This window comes from Telopea speciosissima, chromosome 6, assembly GCF_018873765.1.
Source record: "Telopea speciosissima isolate NSW1024214 ecotype Mountain lineage chromosome 6, Tspe_v1, whole genome shotgun sequence".
NCBI lineage: Eukaryota > Viridiplantae > Streptophyta > Magnoliopsida > Proteales > Proteaceae > Telopea > Telopea speciosissima.
Genome location: NC_057921.1, coordinates 48,430,893 through 48,454,564, shown reverse-complemented (window position 1 = coordinate 48,454,564; position 23,672 = coordinate 48,430,893). Strand labels below are relative to the sequence as shown.

Below are 23,672 nucleotides of genomic sequence, written 5' to 3'. Positions count from 1 at the left end.
ACTAAACTTACGACTGCCTAAAAAGAGAAAAAAATTAATTATCCAGTATGTAGTTCTTGGTTAGAAGCCTTTTTTTTTGTAGAAATTCTTGGTTAGAACTTAGTAGTCAGTAGCAAAAAAAAATGGTCGGGTAAACTTGATGGTTTAAAACCATAGAATCGTTAAGAACAAACATTTTGGCACACGTGACTCAATAAAATATCCATGACCAATTCAAAAGGTGTCAACTTTAATTTTAGGTAAAAAAAAATGACCTAATGTTTTAATCACAATCATATAGTCAAGGTTTATCAAGGAAAAAATTATATAGTCAAGAACAGTATGTCATCCCAAAGTTTAACTTGAGATCCTTACAGGGAGATCCTATTGGTTATGATTTTTAATCTTTGTTATGCTTTTTGATTAATGAAACAAATGTTATCCCAATTTTTATATCATTTATATATTATGCACATATGATAATTGGTTGATAATGTTAAACATGTACTACAAATATTAAAAATAACGTCCGAATTGTTTGTCCGATTTTTTTTTTTAATAAAACGAATAATTCTCGAATCTGAAATTTATTTTGTCCGCTTTTTTGACCGAATTCTTAAATTAACAAAACAAATTATTCCGAATAATTCTCCGTCTGAATAATTCCCGAATTCGAATTTGCTAACTAGGGGGGGGGTTTGAATAAATAATTCATTACCAAAAAACAAAGAAGTAAACAATATACAAGGCCATGCCTTTACAAAGGGGAGTCAATGGATTGGAGAATAGAAGCGGGCAGGCCCCAAGAAGCAACAATAAGACTATTTCTTGGGGTGACGACACATGAAGAGGAGCCTCCTCAATCTTAGCATTGACTTCGAAGATGATGGGAGTCCCAGATCTGTTGGACTTGGGGGGTCCATGTACAGTGATTACGCTCATACCATATGTGGTGGATAGCAGCACCAAACCCCAGCTTGCCTACCGCATCACAACAAGACTTCCGAGCAAAGGACATATCTACCTGTATCCACTCTCGGATTTTCACTCTACCGCAGCTCTGTTTTTCTGCAGGTTTTTAAGGTAAGTATCGATAAGTCTGGATTAATAGCGAACCGTGTCAATTAGTATCGAGTCATATCAACCGATGCAATACGATAATTTTTTTTTCTTCTAATTAATAGTATCGTATTGTGTTGGTTCCCTCAAGATATGGTGTGATACGTTTGATACCTACTGATACTTAAAACCCTGGATTAAACCAGAGAATTTTGACTTGTTGGATCTAATTTTAGAACTTGATTCCAAGAATTGAAGTGGAATTGAACTGTAGAAGAGAAGCGAAGAATGAATTGCTGGAATCCACTGGAGGCACCTTTGGGAAGCCTCCCAAGTTTGAGGAGTCCACCTTGATGAACACCATGAATCCGCACAGCTTGTAGAGAAACAGCAGATTGCATTCATAGAATTTTTATGCGTGAATGGCTGCAAGTGTCTATTTTATAGAGTGGCATTAAGCCCAACACTTGGGTCACAAATCAGTGACTTCCTATCAAGTCAGAAATAGACTACTTGCAAGCTAAGAAAATTATGAATAGAAACTTAGCTAATAGTTTAGAACAAGGTATTAAAACTCAGAACTTGACACTGGGAAAAATCGAGATCCCAGTCGAGTTGGTGCATTTTTTTTTTTTCAACTCGAAACCTGGTTTTGGTGGGTTTTAGACCTAGTTTGGGTCTGAAACTTGGTACTCAGCCTATTTTAGGCCATTTAAACACAATGGCACTATCAGATTTTGCGAAAACAAAGTCCAAATAGGAGTTTCATTTAGTGGGAGACCAGGACAGACACCTCCTTATGCCAGAAACCAGGACAGACGCAGGACAAACATTTATTGATGCCTAATATCATTGAAGTAAATGCTTTTGTATTTGTATTTCATTTACTTAAGCTTTCAAAACAAAGCTTTCCAACAAGTCCAAGATTACTTAAATCTGATTTATATTTAAGGAGTTATGTATTGGTCAAACTTAATTTAGTGTGCGCGAATTCTGTCAAAATCACTCTGGATGAAAATATTTTTTTGGACATAAAAAAAAAATGAACATTTTACCTCACTTTTGGTTTTTAGCAACGTTTTACCATATTAAGATTTATGGAACTTTTAGATTTGAGAAAAACCCCAGCATTAGAAAGTTAAAAATTACACCTACCGCCGAAAATCCATTTTTTGTTCTTGAACTAGGGGGTTGATTTTTTTTCCTTTTGGAATTTGATTTTTAACTATTTTTATTGGATTCAAATTGGGGGTATTTGCTTATTTATGAATAATATCTTAAGTAAATAAAATACAAATACAAAAACAAGTGTTTATCCTGGTTTCCGGCATAAATATGTGTCTGTATACCAAGGTTTGCATAGATAGGTGTCTGTATACCAAGATTTCCCACCGAGATCTCAAGATCTAGCACTCATTCGCCCATTCAGGTTTTCCATGTTTGGCCCAACAAGTATCCGCAGTATGATTTGGTTTGCCACAATAAGTGCATTGGTGGGAAGACTTGTCAATGTGTTGATAATCTGTACCTCGTTCACCAATACCACATCCACGGTCTCTGACTTGGCCACAACCACGTCCTCGACCACGATTGGCAACAAAAGCTGAGTTGTCCTAGGTGTAGTATCAGTTTTGGATGGATTAGCCAGACAATTAATACGAGAGAATACCTCATTGAGAGAAGGAACCTTCTCCCTTGTGTGTAGTTGAACCTTCACAGATTGATAGTCCAACTAGAAATTTTGCAACATGGAACTCAGCTCTTTGTTGTTTCAACTGATCCAGATTGGTAGTGAGTGGCTGATGTATCTGGAGTTCTTCAACCATGCCCTTTATAACTGACAAAGTATTCATTTAAAGATTTATCTCCCTGTTGGAAATTGAAAAGCTTCTCATAGAGATCATACCTGCGGGAGATATTTCTTTCTTGAGAGAAACTTTCATGTAAATCATTCCAGACATCCTTAGCAAGAGTATGAAACATCACATTGGATGCAATAGCAGGTTCAAGACTGTTCCATAACCATATCTTGATAATAGAATTCTCACGCATCCACTCATCATGGGCTGTGACTGTGGAAGGGTCCTTAGGATCAGCAATAGGAGGATCATCTGTAATGTATTTCAGTTGTCCCTTGGCATGAATGTAAGCTTGCACTGCCTGGGCCCATAAGGGATAATTCAAAACTCCGGAGAGTTTAATAGTAGTGATCTGAACTTGGACATTGTCCATTGGTGGTTTAGGATCAGCCATAATGGGGATTGATCAATCAAAGTAGTAGCAGCAGTAATATATCAATTGGCTCTTGGATAGAACCAGATTAGGGTTTGAAAACAACCGAAAATCAGCAGTAGCACAATCGGCAGCTATCAGATTAGGATTTAAAACAACCCAAAACCAGCAGTAATACAATCGACAGTAGCAATATTAGGTTTCAAGAACCCAAATCAGCAGCAGTAACATAATCAGCAGTGGGGAATATTAGGGTTTAAGAACCCAAATCTCAACAAGTATCAATTTTAGGGTTTACCAACCCCAAAAGTCCGCAAAATAGGTAGTCGAGTGCTGTTTTGGAAGAGGGGAAACAGATTCCAAAAGTCCTCACCAGGATATTGGATCGATTGGAGATATAATACCCTAATTAGGGTACTGTAGAAATAATAACAGAAATACCTTGCAGCACCTGAGTAGATAAAATCTTCAGTCTTCAATAATGATCTACTGGCTGGATAAAAGATAAGGATAGCAGTAGTCTTCAAGAAGAAACCACAGCTTTGAATTGATTATCTCCAATTGATCTTGTACTTCAGGTAAGTAGTAGAAACCTAGTTTTCAGTTGAAAACTTCATCTAGGGTTTAATTTGTAGCAATATGCAGCATAGGGTGCTGCACCCCTTAAGAAAAAACTTGAAAGATCTTCAAACTAGAATCGCAGAGTAAAAACCAACTAATGGCTGTGCTCTGATACCATGTATCTGAATGCAAACTTAGAGAACCAGAACCGAGAGTAAGAAGAGAAGGAGAAGAGATGAAGAGGAAGAAGAGGAGAGAGCTGTCAAGAATGATCGAACTTTACAGCCTCCCCTCACTGCCTTTATTTATATTTAAATTAGATTACTAAAGAGGACTCCTAATCATTTTAGGATCCATACCATAAAACCCAGTTACAATAGGAGAATGAAAATAGAGACTAAAATAGAAACTAGACTAAACCTAATCATAAACCAACAATAGAATAGAGTCATATTGGGAGGAATTTCGATTAGAACAATGGAATATTCTAATCAAGATTCTCTCAAGCCCTATATGCTCGATATACTTCAACAATTATTATTATTATTAACTCACCAGGTAAATGCCATGCTATGGCACGATGTGATTGTTCCCCCTTCCTCAAGGTGTGATGTGTAAGCTCCACAAGGATGGATTTTTGGTCAGTTAAAAAGGTGAAACATGGATGTAACAACCTGGTGGTGAAAGGGCTACAACCATAGTTCAAAATCTCGTTTTGTTTCGGTCGAAATTTTTAATATTTCGAGTATTTCTGTCGAGTCAAAACGAAATGCAACATAGAATTGAAAAAATGCAATATTTCAAAATTTTCAGTTATCTTGTTTCGGAAATTTCGGAAATCTTGGTCATTTTGGTATTTAACACCCACAAATGGCCAAGCAAAACTCATAGAAAAAATACCATATTTTGACGAAATTTCGGTATTGCAGAAATTTCGGTCAGAACGAAACGAGATTTTAAACCTTGGCTGTAACATGTGGGGTCCTTGGGAGGGATGGGTTGAAAATAACCCTAATCTATGAAGTTTGTAAAAGTGGCTTCTCTGAGACTCAAACTGCATCTTCACACTGGCAGTCCAAGCTTTCTAGTATCTCACCAAGTGACGGCGGCCCCTCAACGACCTGTTAGTGACTTTTGCTTTTGCCATGAGGGCATGTTTTCTTGCCAGTTGGTGGACTTGTATGCACGTAAGTGGGTCCAGTGGCAGAGGACCCCACAACCTCACTGATCGAATCTCAGCATCAAGGTTCTAAAACTCGGGTCTCGGTGGCATCTCGGCCCAGCCAAATACTGAGACGAGTCGAGATCTTGGCGAGTTACTGCATTTTTTTTTTTTTTTACTCGGACCCCCAACTTGGTGGGTTTTACACATATTTTGGGTCTGAATTTTGGTATTCAGCCTATTTCAGGCCATTTAAACACAATGGCATGCCTAGATTTCCCAAAAAGAAGTCCAAATATGAGTTTCACTTTGGACCATAGGTTGGTAGGCGACGAGTCGTACTAAAACAACCTACTCTACACATAATTTAGTAATACATAGCAAATTAGCAGTCAAAACATTCAATTTAGTACATATCAATCAAAACATTCAAATAAAAAGTACATTATATCAATGTTCTCTGAATTTGTTACATAAAATGTGATCGATTAATCAATTCTTCCCCATATTGATCCACAAAGAATTCCTATGTCATAGAATTGCTGAAGTGTTGCGCATAGTGTGACACAACCTCCATATAAGTGTTGTAATCAACATATACCAAACTCCCTATCCTAGGGAACATGGGAGGCTGTTGGTATGAGGTGTGAGATCCACTGCTACTGTTATATTGAGTTTGAGGCATGTATAGCTGGTTTGGGACTAGGAATATGTACCCAAAACCTGACCCAGTGCTTTGATTGTCAAACTTAACTGCTGACTGCCCGTACTAACCATAGCCACTATATTCAGAACCGGTGCTCTCCTGGCCATAGTCATAGCCATGATGATGCTGAGATGAATGCCATGACTGATGCTCACTAGTATCTATACTCATGCTTCCGAAACTTGCAAGCATGGTGTTCATACTGTTGTCATCATCCTGAGCATGTAAGTGTTTACGACCCTTCTTTCTATTGTATGTTTTAGTGTGGCCATGGTCTTGATCTTGAGTGGCATGCGTAAACTGAGACTCACCTGTGAAACGCACAGGGTCCTCCTGCGTTCCCACTTCATGCTGGTACTGCTCACGCATCCCCTCATGAAGATCATCATAATATCCACCACTCTGCATGCCACCACCACCACCACCATCACCATCATCACCACCATCACTGCTGTCATCATCACCACCATCATCATCAGCAGCAGGACTTCCTATAGCAGGCTCAAAAGGTCTTGGTGAGTCTGAATGTGCACGCCCCTCTTGCGACATATATTCTTCAACATCAGTACTGGTTACAGATGTAATGGTGGGGTCCAGCCTACCCCTAGGCTGATCCATATCGGGTGTACCACGATCCCTCACCCATTGGAATAGGGGATCCTCATCTTCATCAGAGTCCTCCTAAAAAATGTTGGACTGTTCAATGGGTTCTTTATCATTGGCTTCAATTCCTTCACGTATGTGCCTCAACCTTAATCTCATATTATAGTGCACATACACAAGCTACTCCAGTTGTTCGCTACCCAACCTGTTCCGCCTCTTTGAATGTATCAATGAGAATGTACTCCAGTTGCGCTCACATTCGGAGGATGAACAAGTTTGTGAAAGAACTCTCACTGCTACTTTTCTCAGGTTGGGTGAACTTGTACCATAAAGCACCCACCAGTCGGCTGCATTACAAATATAAAATATTAAGAATATGTACATTCTAAAGGGATAAAATTATAATTCATAAATATAATATCATGCCACCAACCAGGGTCTGACTTTTGTCTACCCTCCACTGCAGCTTGTCAACCGAAACTTGCTTAGGCCTCTCTGAAGTATTTGATATATTTTCATTTTAAATTTCAAACATTGTTAGAGGCATTAGTATTTGCTATTTAGTAATTACATTCATAAACTAACTACCAAAGTACCAAAGTCCCATACTCTCCACCTCATCATTGTAGGTAGCTTGTATCTTTGGATTGGGCTCCAACTTCTCAGTAACAGCTTGAACTGCCACTAACAAATCTGTGTCTAGCCTAAGATCATGGGAGTACTGATACTTTGGATTCAAATAGTATGCTGGTAAAGTAGACACCACAAATATAATTGGTTAGTGACTTAATGCCTTTGGGTTTTGAATATGTAAATGTAAAAAAGTTTTAACATTTAAAGTGTAAAGTATGTTAAACACACCAGCTTTATGTAATGGATGACTCAAGTGCTTCTCCCACCGCTCATCAATGATGTTAATGTAGGACTTTGCACTTTGAGGTATAGCAGCTCTAACCATTTCCTTCATTTTTTGAATGGCAGCATAAATGTGGGCCAAGGTAGGCTTCTTCTCTGTATCAACCATCCTCAGTACTGCCACCACTGGCTCTAATATGGCAACCACTTTATGCAAGTCTTTCCAAAATCCATCACTTGCAATGGTTTGTTGTGCTGCCTTTCCTTCTTCTGACCTAGAACCTTGCCAACCAAACCATTATTCACTTGCAAACATAGACCTCAGATCTAACACCTTCGTCTGAAAGCTCTTCAATGCAATGTAATTGGTGGCAAATCGAGTGTCACCAGGCCTCACTAAATCTCCATTGCATTTGTCCCTCAACAAGGCTAAAGCATAACCATGGTTATACACAAAATTTGTCACTTGTCTTGCCCTATTTACCACACCCGCTACCAAAGTCTTTTTCCCCATGTCCTTCAGCATTAAATCAATAGAATGGGCTGCACATGGAGTCCAAAAGAGCCGGATCCTCTTACTCTTCTTATTCATCAACTTCTCTCCAGCCTTTTTAAAGTTGGAACCGTTATCCGTCACAATTTGGATAACGTTCTTTGCTCCTTCCTCCTCCACCACTTGCTTCAACTCCTTATACAAGTATTTACATGCTTTGATGCATCGACAGACTTCAAGAATACAGTCTTCCCATTGCAACTCACCATGAAATTTATGATGGACAGTCTAGTAGGTCCAGTCCAACCATTAGCCATAAGAGTAATCCCATATGTCTCCCACATTGGCTTCAAACCATCAATGTAATCTTTCAGCTCCTGTACCTCCTGAGGCAAATATACATTGTATAATTCATGTGGTGAAGGCCCTTTCCATCCTGGGTCAGCCCTCCCTGCAGCATCAAGGAATGCATTATAGTATGTTCCTTGTGCTACATTGGCTGGAATGCCATGGTAAAGCATGAACTTTTTTTTTTGGGTGAATAAAAATTTCATTACCAAAAGAGAGAAGAAAGAAGAATTACAAAGGGCCCCAAAACGGGAGAGCCTAAGCAGCCAGCCTAAGCGTTCGCCAAAGCAACCAAGGAAACATTGGAGAGACCCCAGGATTGAACAATGGTCCTGTTCCTAGGGGTGTCTATGCAAGAAGAGGGGGGAAGTAAAGATAACTTTGCTTTAATTTCAAAGGAAATGGAATCCCAAATCTTCTAGAAAGGCCGAGAGTTGGAGGTCCATTTTCTCAAATTGCGCTCCATCCAAATATGGTTGAGGGTAACATAGAATGCCATCTTCCCGACCGAGTCACAAGTAGAGGAGCTAGCAAAAGTCATATCAATCCAAATCCATTCTCTAGAGAAGGGAAGGATACATCTACGAGCGGGCCAGCATTTGAGGAGAACACCATTCTAGATTGCAGCTGCAGTAGGGCATTCAAAGAAGAGGTGGTTCAGATCTTCATCATTGTTCCGGCAGAGGCAGCAAGCAAGAGAGACTAAGATTTGGCAGCTGCGAAGAAAAGCTTGAGTAGGGAGACAGTTGTTGAAGGCTCTCCAGGTTGTGAAGTAGTGCCTAAGAATGTGATGCTTGAACCAAAGGAGTCTATGCCAAGGAACCAAAGGGTCTTTCAGACGAATAAAATCCCAGGCAGCCTTGGAAGAGAAGGAGCAAGAGCTGTTTGAAGACCAAGTAACACAATCACCTCTTGAAGCAGCCCTTCTAGCGACAGAGTGGAGCTCATTCCAGATAGGAGTGAGGATAGGGCCAGATTTGGGAGGAGCCCAACCATTGTGGTCTAGAAGATCAGCAACCAAAGAAAGTCTATGTAGGCCTGAGGAGTAAATGGATCTGGGGGTAGCCCGGTGAAGAAGAATTCCCATAGGATGCCAGTTGTCAAGCGAGAGGTAAGTAGATTGACCATCACCAATGTTGGAGCGAATGACTTGAAGGACCAAGTGACGGCTGGCAAGGATTTTCCTCCAAACCCAAGAAGCATCAGATAAAGCGGAGGCAATCCAAATGGAATCATGGCGGAGGGGACCTGAGTAGATCCAATCCACCCAAATGCTCTTTTTTTTTTAGGCTATCTTCCAGAGAAGCTTGATGATACCAGCTGAGTTCACTTCTTTAATACAACGAATGCCTAACCCTCCTTCCTTCTTGGGAAGGCACACAGCAGTCCAACTCAAGGGATGAAGGAACCTTGAGGAGTCAGAGCCCTTCCATAGGAATGAAGCCATAAGAGCTTCCAAAGCCTTGATAGTAGTGTTTGAGTTAAAATAAAACCGCAAGCGTACGGGTCAATCGTAGCTACGGGTCGAACACGAGGAGATATACGCCACTCTATTTAACTAACTTAAAAGTAATGCAAAGTGAACCAAATTAAAGTGTTAAATTAAACTAACTAAACTAACGAAAATCAATGCATCCTAACTCATAAGCATCTAACAAAATTAAGGGATTAAATCGGCGTCCTAACACATGAGCATCTAACCTATCAAACTAAAGCGAATTGAAAGGAATAAAAATGCAGCCACACATACTAACCACATAAAAAGAAATAAGGGAATAAAAATGCATCCACAAACCACAACCATATAAAATTAAAATAAAAGAAATTGAGGGAGAAGAAGAAGAAGATAGAGAGAGATAGAGGAGATGGAGAATGAGATTGAGAGTTTAGATAGTAAAACCTGGATGTGCTTGCATGAATGTAATTGAAAAGCTTGAATACTTGCATAAACTTACCATGGCCTCCTCTTCTAAATCTTCAAGTCTTGTCATCAACTTAAGAACTTAGACTAGAAGGCTTAAAACCTAAACTAGAATTAAGAAATTACAACCCAATTGAAGACTTAAATTGAAATTAAAGCATAAACTAAACCTATTATTAGGAGAAGAAGAGAAGAAATTTCACTAAGTGAATGAGCAAAATTTACAAGAGAGGTAGGGGGTATTTATAGGGGAAAGGGGAGAAGGGAGAAGAGGGAAGTGTAAGAGAAATATTCCCTAAGAAAAGAGAATATTCTCTTCTCCTTCCTCCTTTACATTGCCTTGAATCCCAAGAAAAAAGAAAAAAAAAAAAGAAAGGAGAGAAAAGAATATTGTTTACATAAACTTTCTATTTCTAGAAAAGTAAATTTATAATTCTAACTTGTGCTTCCTTTTCTTTGTAGATATCTTCTCCAAGCAATAAAATCAAAGCATCTATGATTTTTCAACCTTCCATAGATGAGAAAATATCTTTCAAAATAAATCTATCCCAAGTGAAATTTCAGGAATGCCCTTGAAAAGTTGGAGGAGAGAGAGAGAGTGATGACTAGGATTCCACTTAACCAAATAACAAAATCCCCAATGTGTCCTCTAAAAATCATGGGGCATTAAATGCAGCCCATAAAAATCGTGGACACCTTGTGGGCCTTTAAAATTAATGGAATCTAATGGCAATGTGGGTCCCTCCATGTGGGTAGCAGTCCTTCTCTCTCTTCAAGAATGCAAAATTGCCGAAACGGCCCTGTACTTGCAGTAGATCTCCACCATTGCTTAGAAATATCTTCTATAATGTCAAAAATATCCTTGGGCAGTGGTAGACTGACTATGGGCTTGCACTATAGCTCCTTTCTGACCCATTATCCTTTCTTGGGTTGAAAAGAATAATCAATTGTACGGTGGGCTAGACGAATGCGTACTTGCGTTCCGCCACGTCCAACTTGCTCCAAATTTAGTCATTTTACAGTCATGGAAGAAAAAATGACAACTTTATGTGTAACTTGGGACATGCAGCTCCCGATAGTCCAGAATAGCCCAAAACCTGAAAAACACAAGAAAGCACCAAAGTAACTCTGTCCAATGTGGTAAAATGTATGCTTTACGCACTAAGATTTCACTCATAAATGTGCTCATCAAGTAGATTGAGGGAGCCCATAAATACCCGACCAGTAGATATAAGAGGCTTCCAGAATTGATCTAATGAGGACCAACGAGCCAGCATAAGATGGAAGCTTGCTTTTCCAGAGCTGAAGTCTCTTCCGGATCATATCCAACAAAGGAGTGGAGTGGTGAGCAGAAAGTCTAGCTGGGATCAAGGGAATCCCCAAGTATTTGACAGGCAACTGACCTTCAAGGAACCCAGAAATGGCTAGGAAGGCAGCTTTGTCAATATCAGAAACTCCAGCAAAGAAGATGTGGGTCTTGGAGGGGTTGATGTGAAGACCCGATAGCTCTTTGAATTGCTAGAGACAAAGCAAAATAGACTCTAAGGAGGCAATTGATGCATTGGAGAATATCATCAAGTCATCTGCAAATGCCAAGTGAGTGAGCTTTAGGCCTTTACACTTGGGTAAAGGAGTGATGAGCTGCTGGTCAGTGCAAAGCTGAATCTGCCTGGATAGGATTTCCATGACAATAGTAAACAAGTAAGGGGAGAGAGGGCAGCCTTGCCGAATCCCCATAAAAGCTCCAAAGTACCCTGCCGGACTGCCATTGACCAAAACTGAGAACTTTGGGGAAGAGATGCAAGAGCTAATCCAGTGAACAAAGGGCAAAGGAAACCCTATCTGAGTCAACACTTGAGCAATGTAGTCCCACCTAAGAGAATCAAAAGCTTTGTGGATGTCGATCTTCAGGAGTAGCGACAGAGAGTGATTCTTCCTATCAAAATCTCTGACAATATCATTACACAGAAGGATGTTATCAGAGATGTTCCTGCCAGGGATGAAAGCTGTTTGGTTATCACTCACCAATAGGTCCACCACACTCTTGAGTCTTCTAGCAAGAATTATAGCAATGAATTTGTGCAGAAGATTGCAGAGAGTAAGGGGCCTAAAGTCATTCATAGCAATAGCACCTTCCTTTTTGGGGATAAGATAGAGGAAGGTGTGGTTGATCCCATTGACTTGATTGGGATTAAGGAAGAAGCTCTCGATGGCAGCAATAAGGTCAACTTGATGATGTCCCAAGCAGCTAAAAAGAATCCCATACTAAAGCCATCAGGGCCAGGAGCTCCATTGACCTTGAGAGAGTGTATAGCTTTCACAATTTCTTCTTCTTTGGGAATAGCACTTAAGGAATCCAAGAATTCTGGAGGCTCTCCAGGCTGTGAAGGCTTTTCGTGCTTCCTCTTGTTTACCACCAAACATTTGCGGGATGGTTGGCTGGTAGGCATCTTGTTGCCTAAAAATTGTTGGATCCTGCTAAAAAATGGGATCTGGAGAATGTGCTCGTGGTCGGGTTGGGGGTCGTGATATATTTCTGGTCCCAGTGCTTTTCCTCCTCTCATCTTCTTGCACTGATGCAGCTGAGCCAGATCCACCAGCTCCTCTTGCCTGCTCATATCTTCTTACATTCTCAAATGCAAACTTTGTCTACTCTCTGCCAAACTCTGCTGGTAAATTCTCCATTTAGCCTCTGATTGAAACTCACCAGGTGGAGGCCTAAAGTTAGTATCATCTCCTCCACAAACATCTACACCAGGCCTCTCTAGGAACATTTGGGCATGAGGCAACATCCTTGCCTCTACCAGACAAATGTTGATTTAACCTGGTGGCTCCTCCAGATAGCAACTTTCCACAATAATTGCATTTGGACTTCTTTTTGTCTTCGGACATCGGGACTCCATGTTGCCATGCTATATCAGACATTGTGTACAAAATGTCTTATATTTTACACTGTTACATAAAAAAGCATGTATTAATAACCATGGTTCACTTAAAGTAATGTATTCAAGACTTAAAGTATGCTATTCATAACTGTTAAACATAATGTCAAGCTACTAGAACTATGAAATTACTATCTCTTATTTATCCCCTAACTCTAGTATTTATTTTTTAATTAAAAATAATATTTAGAATTTTTATTAAAAATATTTATACCTTAAAGTATAAGAAAAATTTAATGTAATGATGTATTTGACACCATTTGAAGTTGAACATTATGTACATATGTTGTACATAATTTTCCATAAATAACAAGTATTTTTCCTTAATATTATATATATATTTTTAATTTTAATAATATTTTTATTAAATATGAAAAATAAAATAATTTTTTAATAGGTGAAAATAAAAAACTGATCCATGAGGCTGTAGAGCATCCCAAGTTGTTCAACATATATGAAAATCATTTTCAAACAATCACTATTCATCCTATTTTTTTCAATTTTTTTTTCAAATAAATCATTTATTTTTTCAGAAATTATAATAAAATATTTAATAACTGAAAAATAATTCCGACTCCATCAATTGATAGATCGGCCAAAGATGTTTAACATATCTCAAAACCACATGAATCTATCAAAGATTGCACAAATTTTGTTGAAAAAAATAGATTTGGGGAAAACTACAAAATACCTTTGAAAAATCTTCAAATGGGTGATGATTCTTGGACTGTTGGAGTTGAATATTCAATTTAGTACTTGAATCACACTTGAAACCATGCAATCCACCAAAGATTTGAAGCAAAGAGGAAGAAAATGGAGGTAGATGGTTGTTTTCCTATTTTTTAGAGGCTTAGGACAGAACTCGCCGAGATTTGCGAGTTCTGTCCATGTAGCTTCTTTTATAAATTGGGGTAGATGGGTTAAAAGGGGTTAAAAAATGGGTCAAAACCATATCCAGACCCGATACCGAGATCTCGTTGAGAAATTGTAATCTTATAATGTAAAAAATAAAGAAAATATCTTCAAAATATGGGACAGCTGCTGGGTCGAGACGATACCGAGATCTAGCCGAGAAAATGTAAAAAAATAATGCGTATGGAGTATCGACTCGGTTTTTTGAAATACCGAGAAACTCGGCGAGATCTCAAACCATGCTCAGCATGAAACAAGAACTGGGTGTGGTTAAAAGCATAGTTCAAAATCTCGCGAAATCTCGATCGAGATTTCAAAAATTTCGAGCTGCTCGAAACGAAATGCTACTTCGAATCGAAAAAAGACAATATCTCGAACGAAATTCTCGAAATTTCGTGATATCTCGAGATTTTTCCAAAATCTCGCGAGATTTCGAATTTTTCGTCAAACCCCTTTATATAAAAGACCACATTTCGTCAGTCTCGGTCGAAACGAGACTTCAAAACAGCTATGGTTTTTTGGTTTTTGCTCATTTCTTCTTCATTCTTCCACTTCCCATTTAAATCCTTGCCGCATCTACGCCGGAACCACTTGGAGAACACAAGATTCAAACTTCTTAGCACATCTGTGAAGCCTTTCCACTATTCTAGGTAAAATCATATTCTCAAAATTGGTTTTTTTTAGGGAAATGCATGATCAATATGTTTGTTTGTGATGAAATAAATATATGTTAGACACCGGAAGCCGATCTACGACTTCACGGTATCGAAAACACCATTTTGGGTGACTATTTTTGCAAGTTGAACATTTAAATGTGTTTATATACCCTAAAATAGGGTTTCCATGAAGTTTCAGGCCTTAACTTGGCCTAAAACCCACCGAAATGACCTACCGAAACATACCACAAAAATACAATATTTCGACCGAAATACCGAAACGAAACGAGTTCTCGAACAATGGTTAAAAGGAGAGTTCATAGTTTCAGATATTACAAGAATGTCATTCCCTTGCAATTGAATGTAGTGGCATTTCTATAAATATTTTGTAATTTGGAACTCACTTTGGAGGCACTTCCCTTATATGTTTCGGGCTAATACTTATCCAATGAGATGATTGTTGTTTGGCAAATAAAATCTCATACCTTATTTTTATGCCTAAAATAAATAAATACATAAATGTAACAAAACTACTGCTGCTTGTAGAATTTTAAGATATAAAAGGAGTAAGAGGGCAGATCTCGGCGCAACGGTAAGGTTGCTCCATTGCAACCTAGTGGTTGCGGGTTCGAGTCAGGTAACAGCCTCTCCGCGAAGTGGGGGTAAGGCTCCATACATTATGACCCTGCCCAGACCCCTTAAGTGGCGGAAGCCTCGTGCATTGGGTATGCCCTTGTTTTTTAAGGTTGTTTCATGTTTGTTAAGGTGCCTGTGAATATATCCCTGAAATAGTGTGACATATTGCAATATCAGCTTATCATTCTCTATTAGCTGAATCCTTACTTATTCTTGTCATGGTTACTCTGTTTACAGGACCGGGAAAATATTGAGCGTCTGGAAATTACAGGTGTTGGTGATCCATCTGGTCGAGGCTTAGGTTTCAGTTATGTCCGTGTTGCTTCCAAGGCTCCAATATCGAGTGCTGTAGTCAAGAAAAAGGCAGTTGCTCCTCGCGTTGGTTCAACTGTTACTGGTACAGATGCTGATCTGCGCAGATTGAGCATGGAGGCAGCACGTGAGGTGTGTTGCTCTTCATGAGGGTTTCCTATGATGAATTATCAATGTATGATTTATGCTAAACCTGATAATCTATTAAATCAATTTTTTTGGTACACTTTTGTATTCAATGATCAATCTCGCCACTCACCAGATAGTCAGATACCAATCATGGAAGGAAATTAAGAAATTAAACACAAAATGAAGTATGGAACTGATATATGTGAAAAGGAACCTCTAAAATAATGAAATTTGAACACTTGTATGCTCACCAGATACCAATCATGGAAGGAAATTAAGAAATTAAACACAAAATGAAGTATGGAACTGATAAATGTGAAAAGGAACCTCTAAAATAATGAAATTTGAACACTTGTGTGCTCCTGAATTCTAGGCAGATGCTTTATTTTATGGCCGTTGAATTGTCCAAATTTATATATGGTACAATAAGGTAAATCTCTGCATAATTTCCATGCGATGCTATGTGCAAAAGATAAAGCATGTTAAATAAAAACAGAGTTTGAGATGCACAAGCTAAAAAAAATCCTGAAAAAGATCACAAAGATATGAATATAACCAGACTTTTCATTCAGATTAAATCCATATAAAACTCTAAAGTTCCCCTGTGATTCTTCTTTTGGAACTTATCACAATTTCATAAGGAAGCGACTGATTTACTTATCACAATGCTGTGGAGGTGTGAGCTGTTTCTTTTTCCTCTGAAGATCCTTATATTTCTCTGCTTCCTTGCCCCCCCCCCCCCCCAAAAAAAAAAGTCGTGATTGGGACCATCTTTCGTAGGAGTTAACGTTTCCATAAAATCAATTGGTGGCCATAAAAAAAATCTCTCCATCTTTAATAGTAGTCAAACGTTTCCATAAAATCAATTGGTGGCCATAAAAAAATCTCTCTTGACTACCAAACAGACGAATGAAATAGATCCACACCAAATTCTGTAGGGAAGTACACAAACAGTTGTAAAGCCAACTCTTTGTTCACTACACACATCATAAAGCCCTTGAATTATCAATTGTTATTTTCTCGTTCAAATAAAAATACCCAGCTGGAAATCACCACTCAAAGAGTCAAAGTCAGTCAGGAATGTGTAGCAGGAGCTTTGATTGATTTAACCCTTGTAACATTGCTGTATCAGGGAAGCATTTTTTCCAGTGGAGACATCAGACTCTGTTGTCTTCCATCTCTTTTTCACTGACCTCTAACATGAGGCTGGGCAACAATGTGCTGAAGTAGTTGGTATTCTATCTCTGGGTACTTGTTGGCAGGTTCTTTTGATTCGTGAGCATGTAGAGATATGACCATAGATCAGACTACCTTCCCCCTACCTGTCCAAACATCCTCCCACTGTTATTTTCCATCATTGCATATTACCTGTTTCATATTTGCTGGCACGTCATGTTTCTCTTTTCAGTCAACCACCCAGTTCAAGAACAAAAACTGGATTTTCGGTGGTAGTTGCAATTTTCAACTTTTAAATGTTGAGGTTTTCTCATATCTAAAAATTCTATAAATCTTAATATGGTAAAATATTGCTAAAAACCAAAAGTGCGGTAAAATATTCACTTGTTTTGATGTCTAAAAAAAATATTTTCATTCAAAGTGATTTTAAATAGCATTCACGCACACCAAATAAGGTTTGACCGAAACATAACTCGTTCAATATAAATCAGATTTAAGCAATCTTGGATTTGTTTCAAAGCTTTATTTAGACATCAAAACAAATGAATATTTTACCGCACTTTTGGTTTTTAGTAATGTTTTACCATTTTTAGATTTGAGAAAAACCCCAACATTTAAAAGTTGAAAATTGCACCTACCACTAAAAATCCAGTTTTTGTTCTTGAACTGGAGGGTTGACTCTTAAGTAAATGAAGATATAAGGCATAAATAAGTATCTGTCCTGGTCTCTGGCATAAATAACTGTCTGTCTTGGTTTCAAGCCAGGTTTCCTCAAGTTTTGATGGGCATGAGTGTCGAAACTTGCGAAATATGGACTGTTTCTGTCGAAAGTCGAAACAGGTTGAAACCTTTCGAAACTGGTCGAAACTAGTGACTTTTTAAACTCCACCTACTTCTCGTCTTGGTTTCTTGTGAAACCGAGATATCTCAGTGGTTTCGGTTGGTTTCAACCGAGTTCTCTTTCCATGGTTAATGATAGGGTTATACCTTTCATTTTTAGTGTCTAAGTCTATTTTTAAGTCTTCTATATAAGTTTGTAAGGGAGGCCAGCATTGTACACGAATTTGAACAAATAAAAAAGTTGCTTATGCAATGTTGAAATCCTGAGATAGGATAGGTGAGATGCCCATTCTATTCCCCCATCCCTTTCCATCGGTTCTTGAATCCAAACCCTAATTTTGTTCGAATCGATCTCAAGAGTGCTACAAGCTGCTGGGATTTCTTTCAACTGATTGTTACATCGATTTCTTGAAGATTACCACATCAAGATCATTGTTGCTTCAACAGGTTACAAATTTGTGGGTTTTATTTGTTACTTCAACCAAGAAAATTGTTCCCTCATTTGAGTTCTTATTGTTCTTTTGGTTCCCTCATATGCTTTCTTATTTATTGGAGGGTTTTCTATTTGATCCTGCCTGGGATTAGACCTGTTCTGGTTCTAGTTTTATGTTATAATGTCTTACAATGCAGTTCACCTAACCAGAAATGGCATCTAGACACATGCCTGGTTGGTGGTTGCTCAGGCTGCCTGAAGCATAGGTACCAGCCTACCTCAACCTCAACCTCATCTAGGCTGGGTTTTCCAAGACTCCTGTAGACCCATAATAATATTGAAGACCAAGCATCTATCCAGACCGGGGGGGAAATGGTGTAGAGGACCAAGCAAGACCTTACCTGTATAGGTTGGAGCTTAAAAAATCTTACAGATTTAATAGATGGTGTCCCAAGTAGAGCAGGGAAGTAGCAGATTAACAGAAACAGGGGTTCCACTAAATTAGTGGTTGTAGATCTAATTTCTTTCTCAAATCTCTCTCGCTCAGTCTTTGCAGTTTGGTCAGTTTTGAGTTCTGTCAATATCTCAACCAGTGGGTAGTTTTGAGCTTAGATAGTAGAAGTCTTGTACCGCTAGCTATTACGTTAGTTTCTTGTTTGTTTTTAGTCATGGTCCTTTTTTTTATTTATTTCTTTTATTTGGCAATTATTGTAAATACCCCTGTTTGCAAGTCTTTCTAAATATGTTTCCATAAAGAACATTATTACTCTCTTATTTGATCAAGTACAATTTGCATATTGCACGAGCCCTTTGGCCTCTGATCTTTATCAATTTTCTGATTATTCTTCTTGTTAATCTACATAGTTAGATTCCCTCAGCTTTTCTTTATGTTGCCTAGGCACGTCTAGTTGACGCCTGTGCGTTGCCCTACTGTACAAGGAAAATCTTTGTCCTTTCCATCTCGCTAATCTTCCCTGCACCATCTCAATAATGTGACCCAAACTGCAATTTTCAAAAGTTCCTCTTCACTTTGTCTACCCAACTCTGATCCTGTAGGTAACATCCTCTTCAATCTCTCTTCCCTTTTCTATGACCATATTCAGATAATACCGTTGTCTGGCTGATGGTATGCTTACTTTTTTATGAAGAAAATCTCTTTTAATTTCTTTTCATTTTTGTATGTATTATCTTTCTAACTTCAAAGTGTTTTTCAATTATAGGTTCTCCTTAAGTTTGATGTTCCTGAGGAACAAATTGCCAAACAGACTAGGTGGCACCGAATTGCTATGATACGCAAGCTTTCAAGTGAACAAGCTGCATCAGGGGTCAAGGTAGATCCAACAACTATCAGCAAATATGCACGTGGTCAGCGGATGTCATTTCTCCAGCTTCAGCAGCAAACAAGAGAAAAATGTCAAGAAATTTGGGATCGCCAAGTCCAGAGTCTTTCAGCTGCTGAGGGTGATGAAAATGAGAGTGACTCAGAGGCTAATAGTGATCTGGACTCTTTTGCTGGGGACCTGGAAAATTTGCTGGATGCAGAAGAGTGTGAAGAAGGGGAAGAAGGTAACTATGAATCCAAACATGACAAGGCAGAAGGGGTTAGGGGACTTAAAATGAGAAAGCATCCATCCGAAGTGCAGGTGGAGGAGGAAATTGAAGATGAAGCAGCAGAAGCAGCAGAGTTATGCAGGATGCTCATGGATGGTATGTATATATTCGTTCCTTGGTACTATCTCACATATTTTTCTTATGAAACTACCTGTGTTGCACATAAGTTGAGCTTTGATACTGTAGAAATGAATACCTGAAATGCTGCAGAAAACGAATGGAAATATTTTAAACAAACAATCACACAACGCAGGATTTACGTGGTTCAGCAAGATTGCCTACATCCACGGTGAGATGAGTACTGCTTCACTATCAATGGAGAATACGGTTACAGTGGCTCATTCTCACGCCTCTCTCAGATTACAGAGAACGACATTGAACAAGCATAACAAACTTGCACAACATTCCTTCACAGTACTGGGTTTTGTAACATGAGTTTCAACATGTCTAGATAAACATATAATTATGGACCTAAGTTTTAAGACCACCACAATCCCTCCTAACTATGGTAAAGCCACCCTACTAACTCATCAATCAATGGCTTACCAGAAAGAATAGATCAGTAGTTGGGAAATTGTCAGTACAAGTTCCAGTTTTTGTTGGACACAGATCAATGAATAGACATTTGTATAATTCTGGATTCTACTGAGGATGATGATCCTCAGGTCTATCATTCATTTAGTCTGGAAGGTGGTGGATAATTTTATATCGAAAAAAGAATCTTTATTTAAACTTTCATGTAATCGTAAACTTGTCAAACTAAAATTTGTTAAACAAAGGTGGTGGATAATTTTTTTTCCTGAGGATTTCCTCTAATTTCATTTAGAAAAGGTAATGGGAAGCCATCCTTAAATCATAGCTCAAAAACTCAGCGAAATTTCGGCTAGAATCCCCTGAGACGAAACATCGAAACCTAAAACATACAATGTTTCAACCGAAATTTCGGTCATTTCGTTTTGGAATCTCACTCATTTCAGTCTAAAAAAGGCACCGTTTCGTCGAAATTTCGTTTATTTTGGTCATTTCATTTGGTATTTCGCTCATTTTGGCCTTCTACAATAGAATGGTTGAACCTGTATTTCTCAACTTGTTTTAGTAGCCACTCAATGCATGGTCAAATATTTATTAACTCTAGTAAAAATAACGTATATCTAAAAATAGCTGTCTACAAATTCATGAATCATGTCCACTGACACCAATTTTATCTGTAAATGCAAATTCTGAAAGACATACCAACATGTTAACTTCTCATTCGAAAAGCAGAGAAACATCGTTTTGCTAAAGTCTGTAGAGCATCCTTGTAAGACAGTTTTTTTTTATTATGTTATATAGTTTTACTTGTCAAAGAAAAAAATAAATAAATAATGTGATAAAATAACTAAGGTTATGTGTTATTGTTTGGAGCTACAGATGCTCTTGATTGCATTGAGGGGTACAGGGATACCTACTTTCCATAAAGGGTTGCTAGTGAAGGAATCAATGACCAAATCCTCACATTTTTCCTAATGTTTTGGTTCATAATGTAGTCGAGAGTCTTGTGACACTAGAATGGTGTGGTTTACTTTTTGTCTTTACATTTTTCTTATGTTATCTGCTTTTTTCATCCTCCAGTATTGACTTGCAAATCAACTACTTATCCTGTGCCATTCCTTTCTTATTGCCAGGATCATAGAAATATTTTTATATTGCTCATTTCCTGCTGAAGTTTTAGCTATAAACATGTTAAATTAAATGGAGATGAGGAATGATTACCATGGAATAACTGCCCAACCTATATCAAATGAACATTTTTATGAAGAGATGACTGCATTATCATGATGTATTGTTTAATGTGTGTACCATTCCTTAGATGATGAGACTGAGTGGAGGAAGAAGAAAAAGTCAAAAAATGTGAAGCAGGAAGGAGTCAGATTGGGCACACAATTCGGTTTTGGTGCTGAAAATACAGAACAGACCAGGAAAGTTATTCGTACAGCCCTACATGATGGGTCATTTATATCCAAAGAGACCATCATTCGTGATCCAAAGGAGGTAGTAGTGACCCACTTCTCATTCTACATCCATTTGATCTCTGCCTTGCTTTTCTATTATTTGTTCATCCAATTTCTTGGATGAGATTTTTACTTCAAAGTGGAGATATGTTTGTTTTCAGGGCACAAACTTAGGAATTGTGTTACAAGAATTCTGCATTGTTGTGGGTGCAGGTGGAGAATGTTCTTGCTAAAAGAAATTTGTCTGGAAAAATAAAAGCTAAAAAAGGAAATGGAAAGAATGATATTGCACAGATGAGTTTGCTAAAAAAGAAAGCAAAAGCATTGGGTGATGGATCCAAGGTTAGCATGGTCTCTCCCTCAACAATCCCACCCTCCTAAACGTCCGTCCACTTGTATTGCTCAGCTTGTCCTTTGTAATACTAAGGTGCATCTAATTTAGTAAATTTTTATTGGGAGAAGGTTCTCTGAGCCACCAGGGAGGGTACACTAGCACCCTCTCTATCTCCTCACATGTAATGACCTCACTGCCCTCTTATGTACAAAATTGTTCTGTCGCACCTCATTTGTGCGCTCTCCTATGCTTGCTTAGAGAACCCTCTGCCTTCTATATTTTATGAATTAACAAACGTAACAAACTGTTGTTCAAAGTGATTCACTTTGTATCTCCTGTTAGTACTGTATAAATTTATTTTCACTTCTTCAAAGTTTTAAGCTAAGTTTTCTCCCAGACTTTCAGTTTTAATTCACCGATAGAGCATCTTACATCTTTTCCAAACCTGTTCAAGGAAAGTGTACAGATGGATTTCTTTCTGCCACATTTTATTAAAAAAAGGGTTTCATTTTTAGGAGCAAGGATTGCAGTGTATTGTCTATTTGCTATCCAAGAAAGTATCAAATAGCTGGTCTGTATCTTCTCTAACTCTTTATGGTTTTCCCTTGCTGTCTTTATTTGTTACTACCAACCAGTAGACTCTCACATCCAATGTCTCTCTGTGCACATAGCTCCTGCTTGTTTGAAGCATGAGGAGAAAAGAAATTGGGATTTCATTGAATATCATGAAACCTGTGTCTGTTGTGTATAGAATAAGTTTATTTCTCCTCATCCAACCACATTAAAATGGAACACTTTCTTGTTTCCTTTGCTCTGTCTGCATTAAAATTGTTGAAGTTTCGAGTATTAGGGGCAGAATTGTCTTCTGTCCTTATCTTTTGTTTTTATAGTTTGCTTTAGTCCTTATTTGTTCTTGTTTAAGGTACAGGGGTATTTCTGTACTTGTCCCTTTTTTATTTCATGATTAATATATAAACAGGGGGAGCAGCCATGATAGAATTAATTAACTTCTACCGCAGGCTGTCTCCCCCATTGGGATCACAGCTCTTTTTCTTCTCTTTTATTTTCTTTAGGTCTGATTACAGGGTTCTGGTTCTGTAACATGGTATCAGAGCTTCTGTAGTCAGACCTGGTTCTTCTTCCCTCTCTGCTGGTCTTCTTTTCGGTTTTGCTTCCTGTGGTGTGCAGCCACCTATTGCTGCCTCTACCATGAAGTAAGCACTTCTAATCTCATTCATGGAGTGTTACCTATCTATCTACCACAGTTCTCATGCCTGGTGATTGAAGATTGTCCTCTCAAAACCCTGGAATCGATTTCAAGAAAATCCTGACTGTTCTATGCAATTGATCTCTATGGTTCTTGGCTGGTTGATGACTACTACCTAATGCTTTGTGGATCAACTCTACCTATTGCTGCTGCCTAGTAACCCTGCTGAAGATTGAGGAGTTCTTATTACAGGTTAATCAATTTTGGTGCCTATCTCAAAAACCCTAACCAATCGATATTATGTGTTGGTTTGTTTTTGGGTTTTGTTTTGGCTGCCTGATTGATCTCCTCTGTTGGTTACTATTTATTTGTTTTTTTGAATCCATTACCTGCATTCTTTGCTGTTTTTGCTGAAGTTTTTTATTCTTCATCTAATTTGGGTTTTTGCCATACCCTGTCTGGTATCGAGTTTGCTGCTGGTGGTGATTATTGTTGTGGTTGAATTTTTTGGCAATTCTTTAAACTATGGCTGAGGTTAAGTCTATCACTGATACAGTTAATGTTCAGATTACTT

The 23,672-nt window shown here is 38.3% G+C and overlaps 1 protein-coding gene across 1 annotated transcript in view; it reads left to right on the top strand.

The window, feature by feature from the left end:
- LOC122663843 (transcription initiation factor TFIID subunit 1) overlaps nucleotides 1-23,672 on the top strand; it is a 99,017-nt gene that overhangs the window by 68,242 nt on the left and 7,103 nt on the right. Inside the window, exons 15-18 of the mRNA XM_043859491.1 lie at nucleotides 15,303-15,509; nucleotides 19,176-19,662; nucleotides 21,416-21,597; nucleotides 21,771-21,899. Of these exons, the coding sequence (XP_043715426.1) occupies nucleotides 15,303-15,509; nucleotides 19,176-19,662; nucleotides 21,416-21,597; nucleotides 21,771-21,899 (1,005 nt within the window). The remainder of the gene's footprint in view (nucleotides 1-15,302; nucleotides 15,510-19,175; nucleotides 19,663-21,415; nucleotides 21,598-21,770; nucleotides 21,900-23,672) is intronic.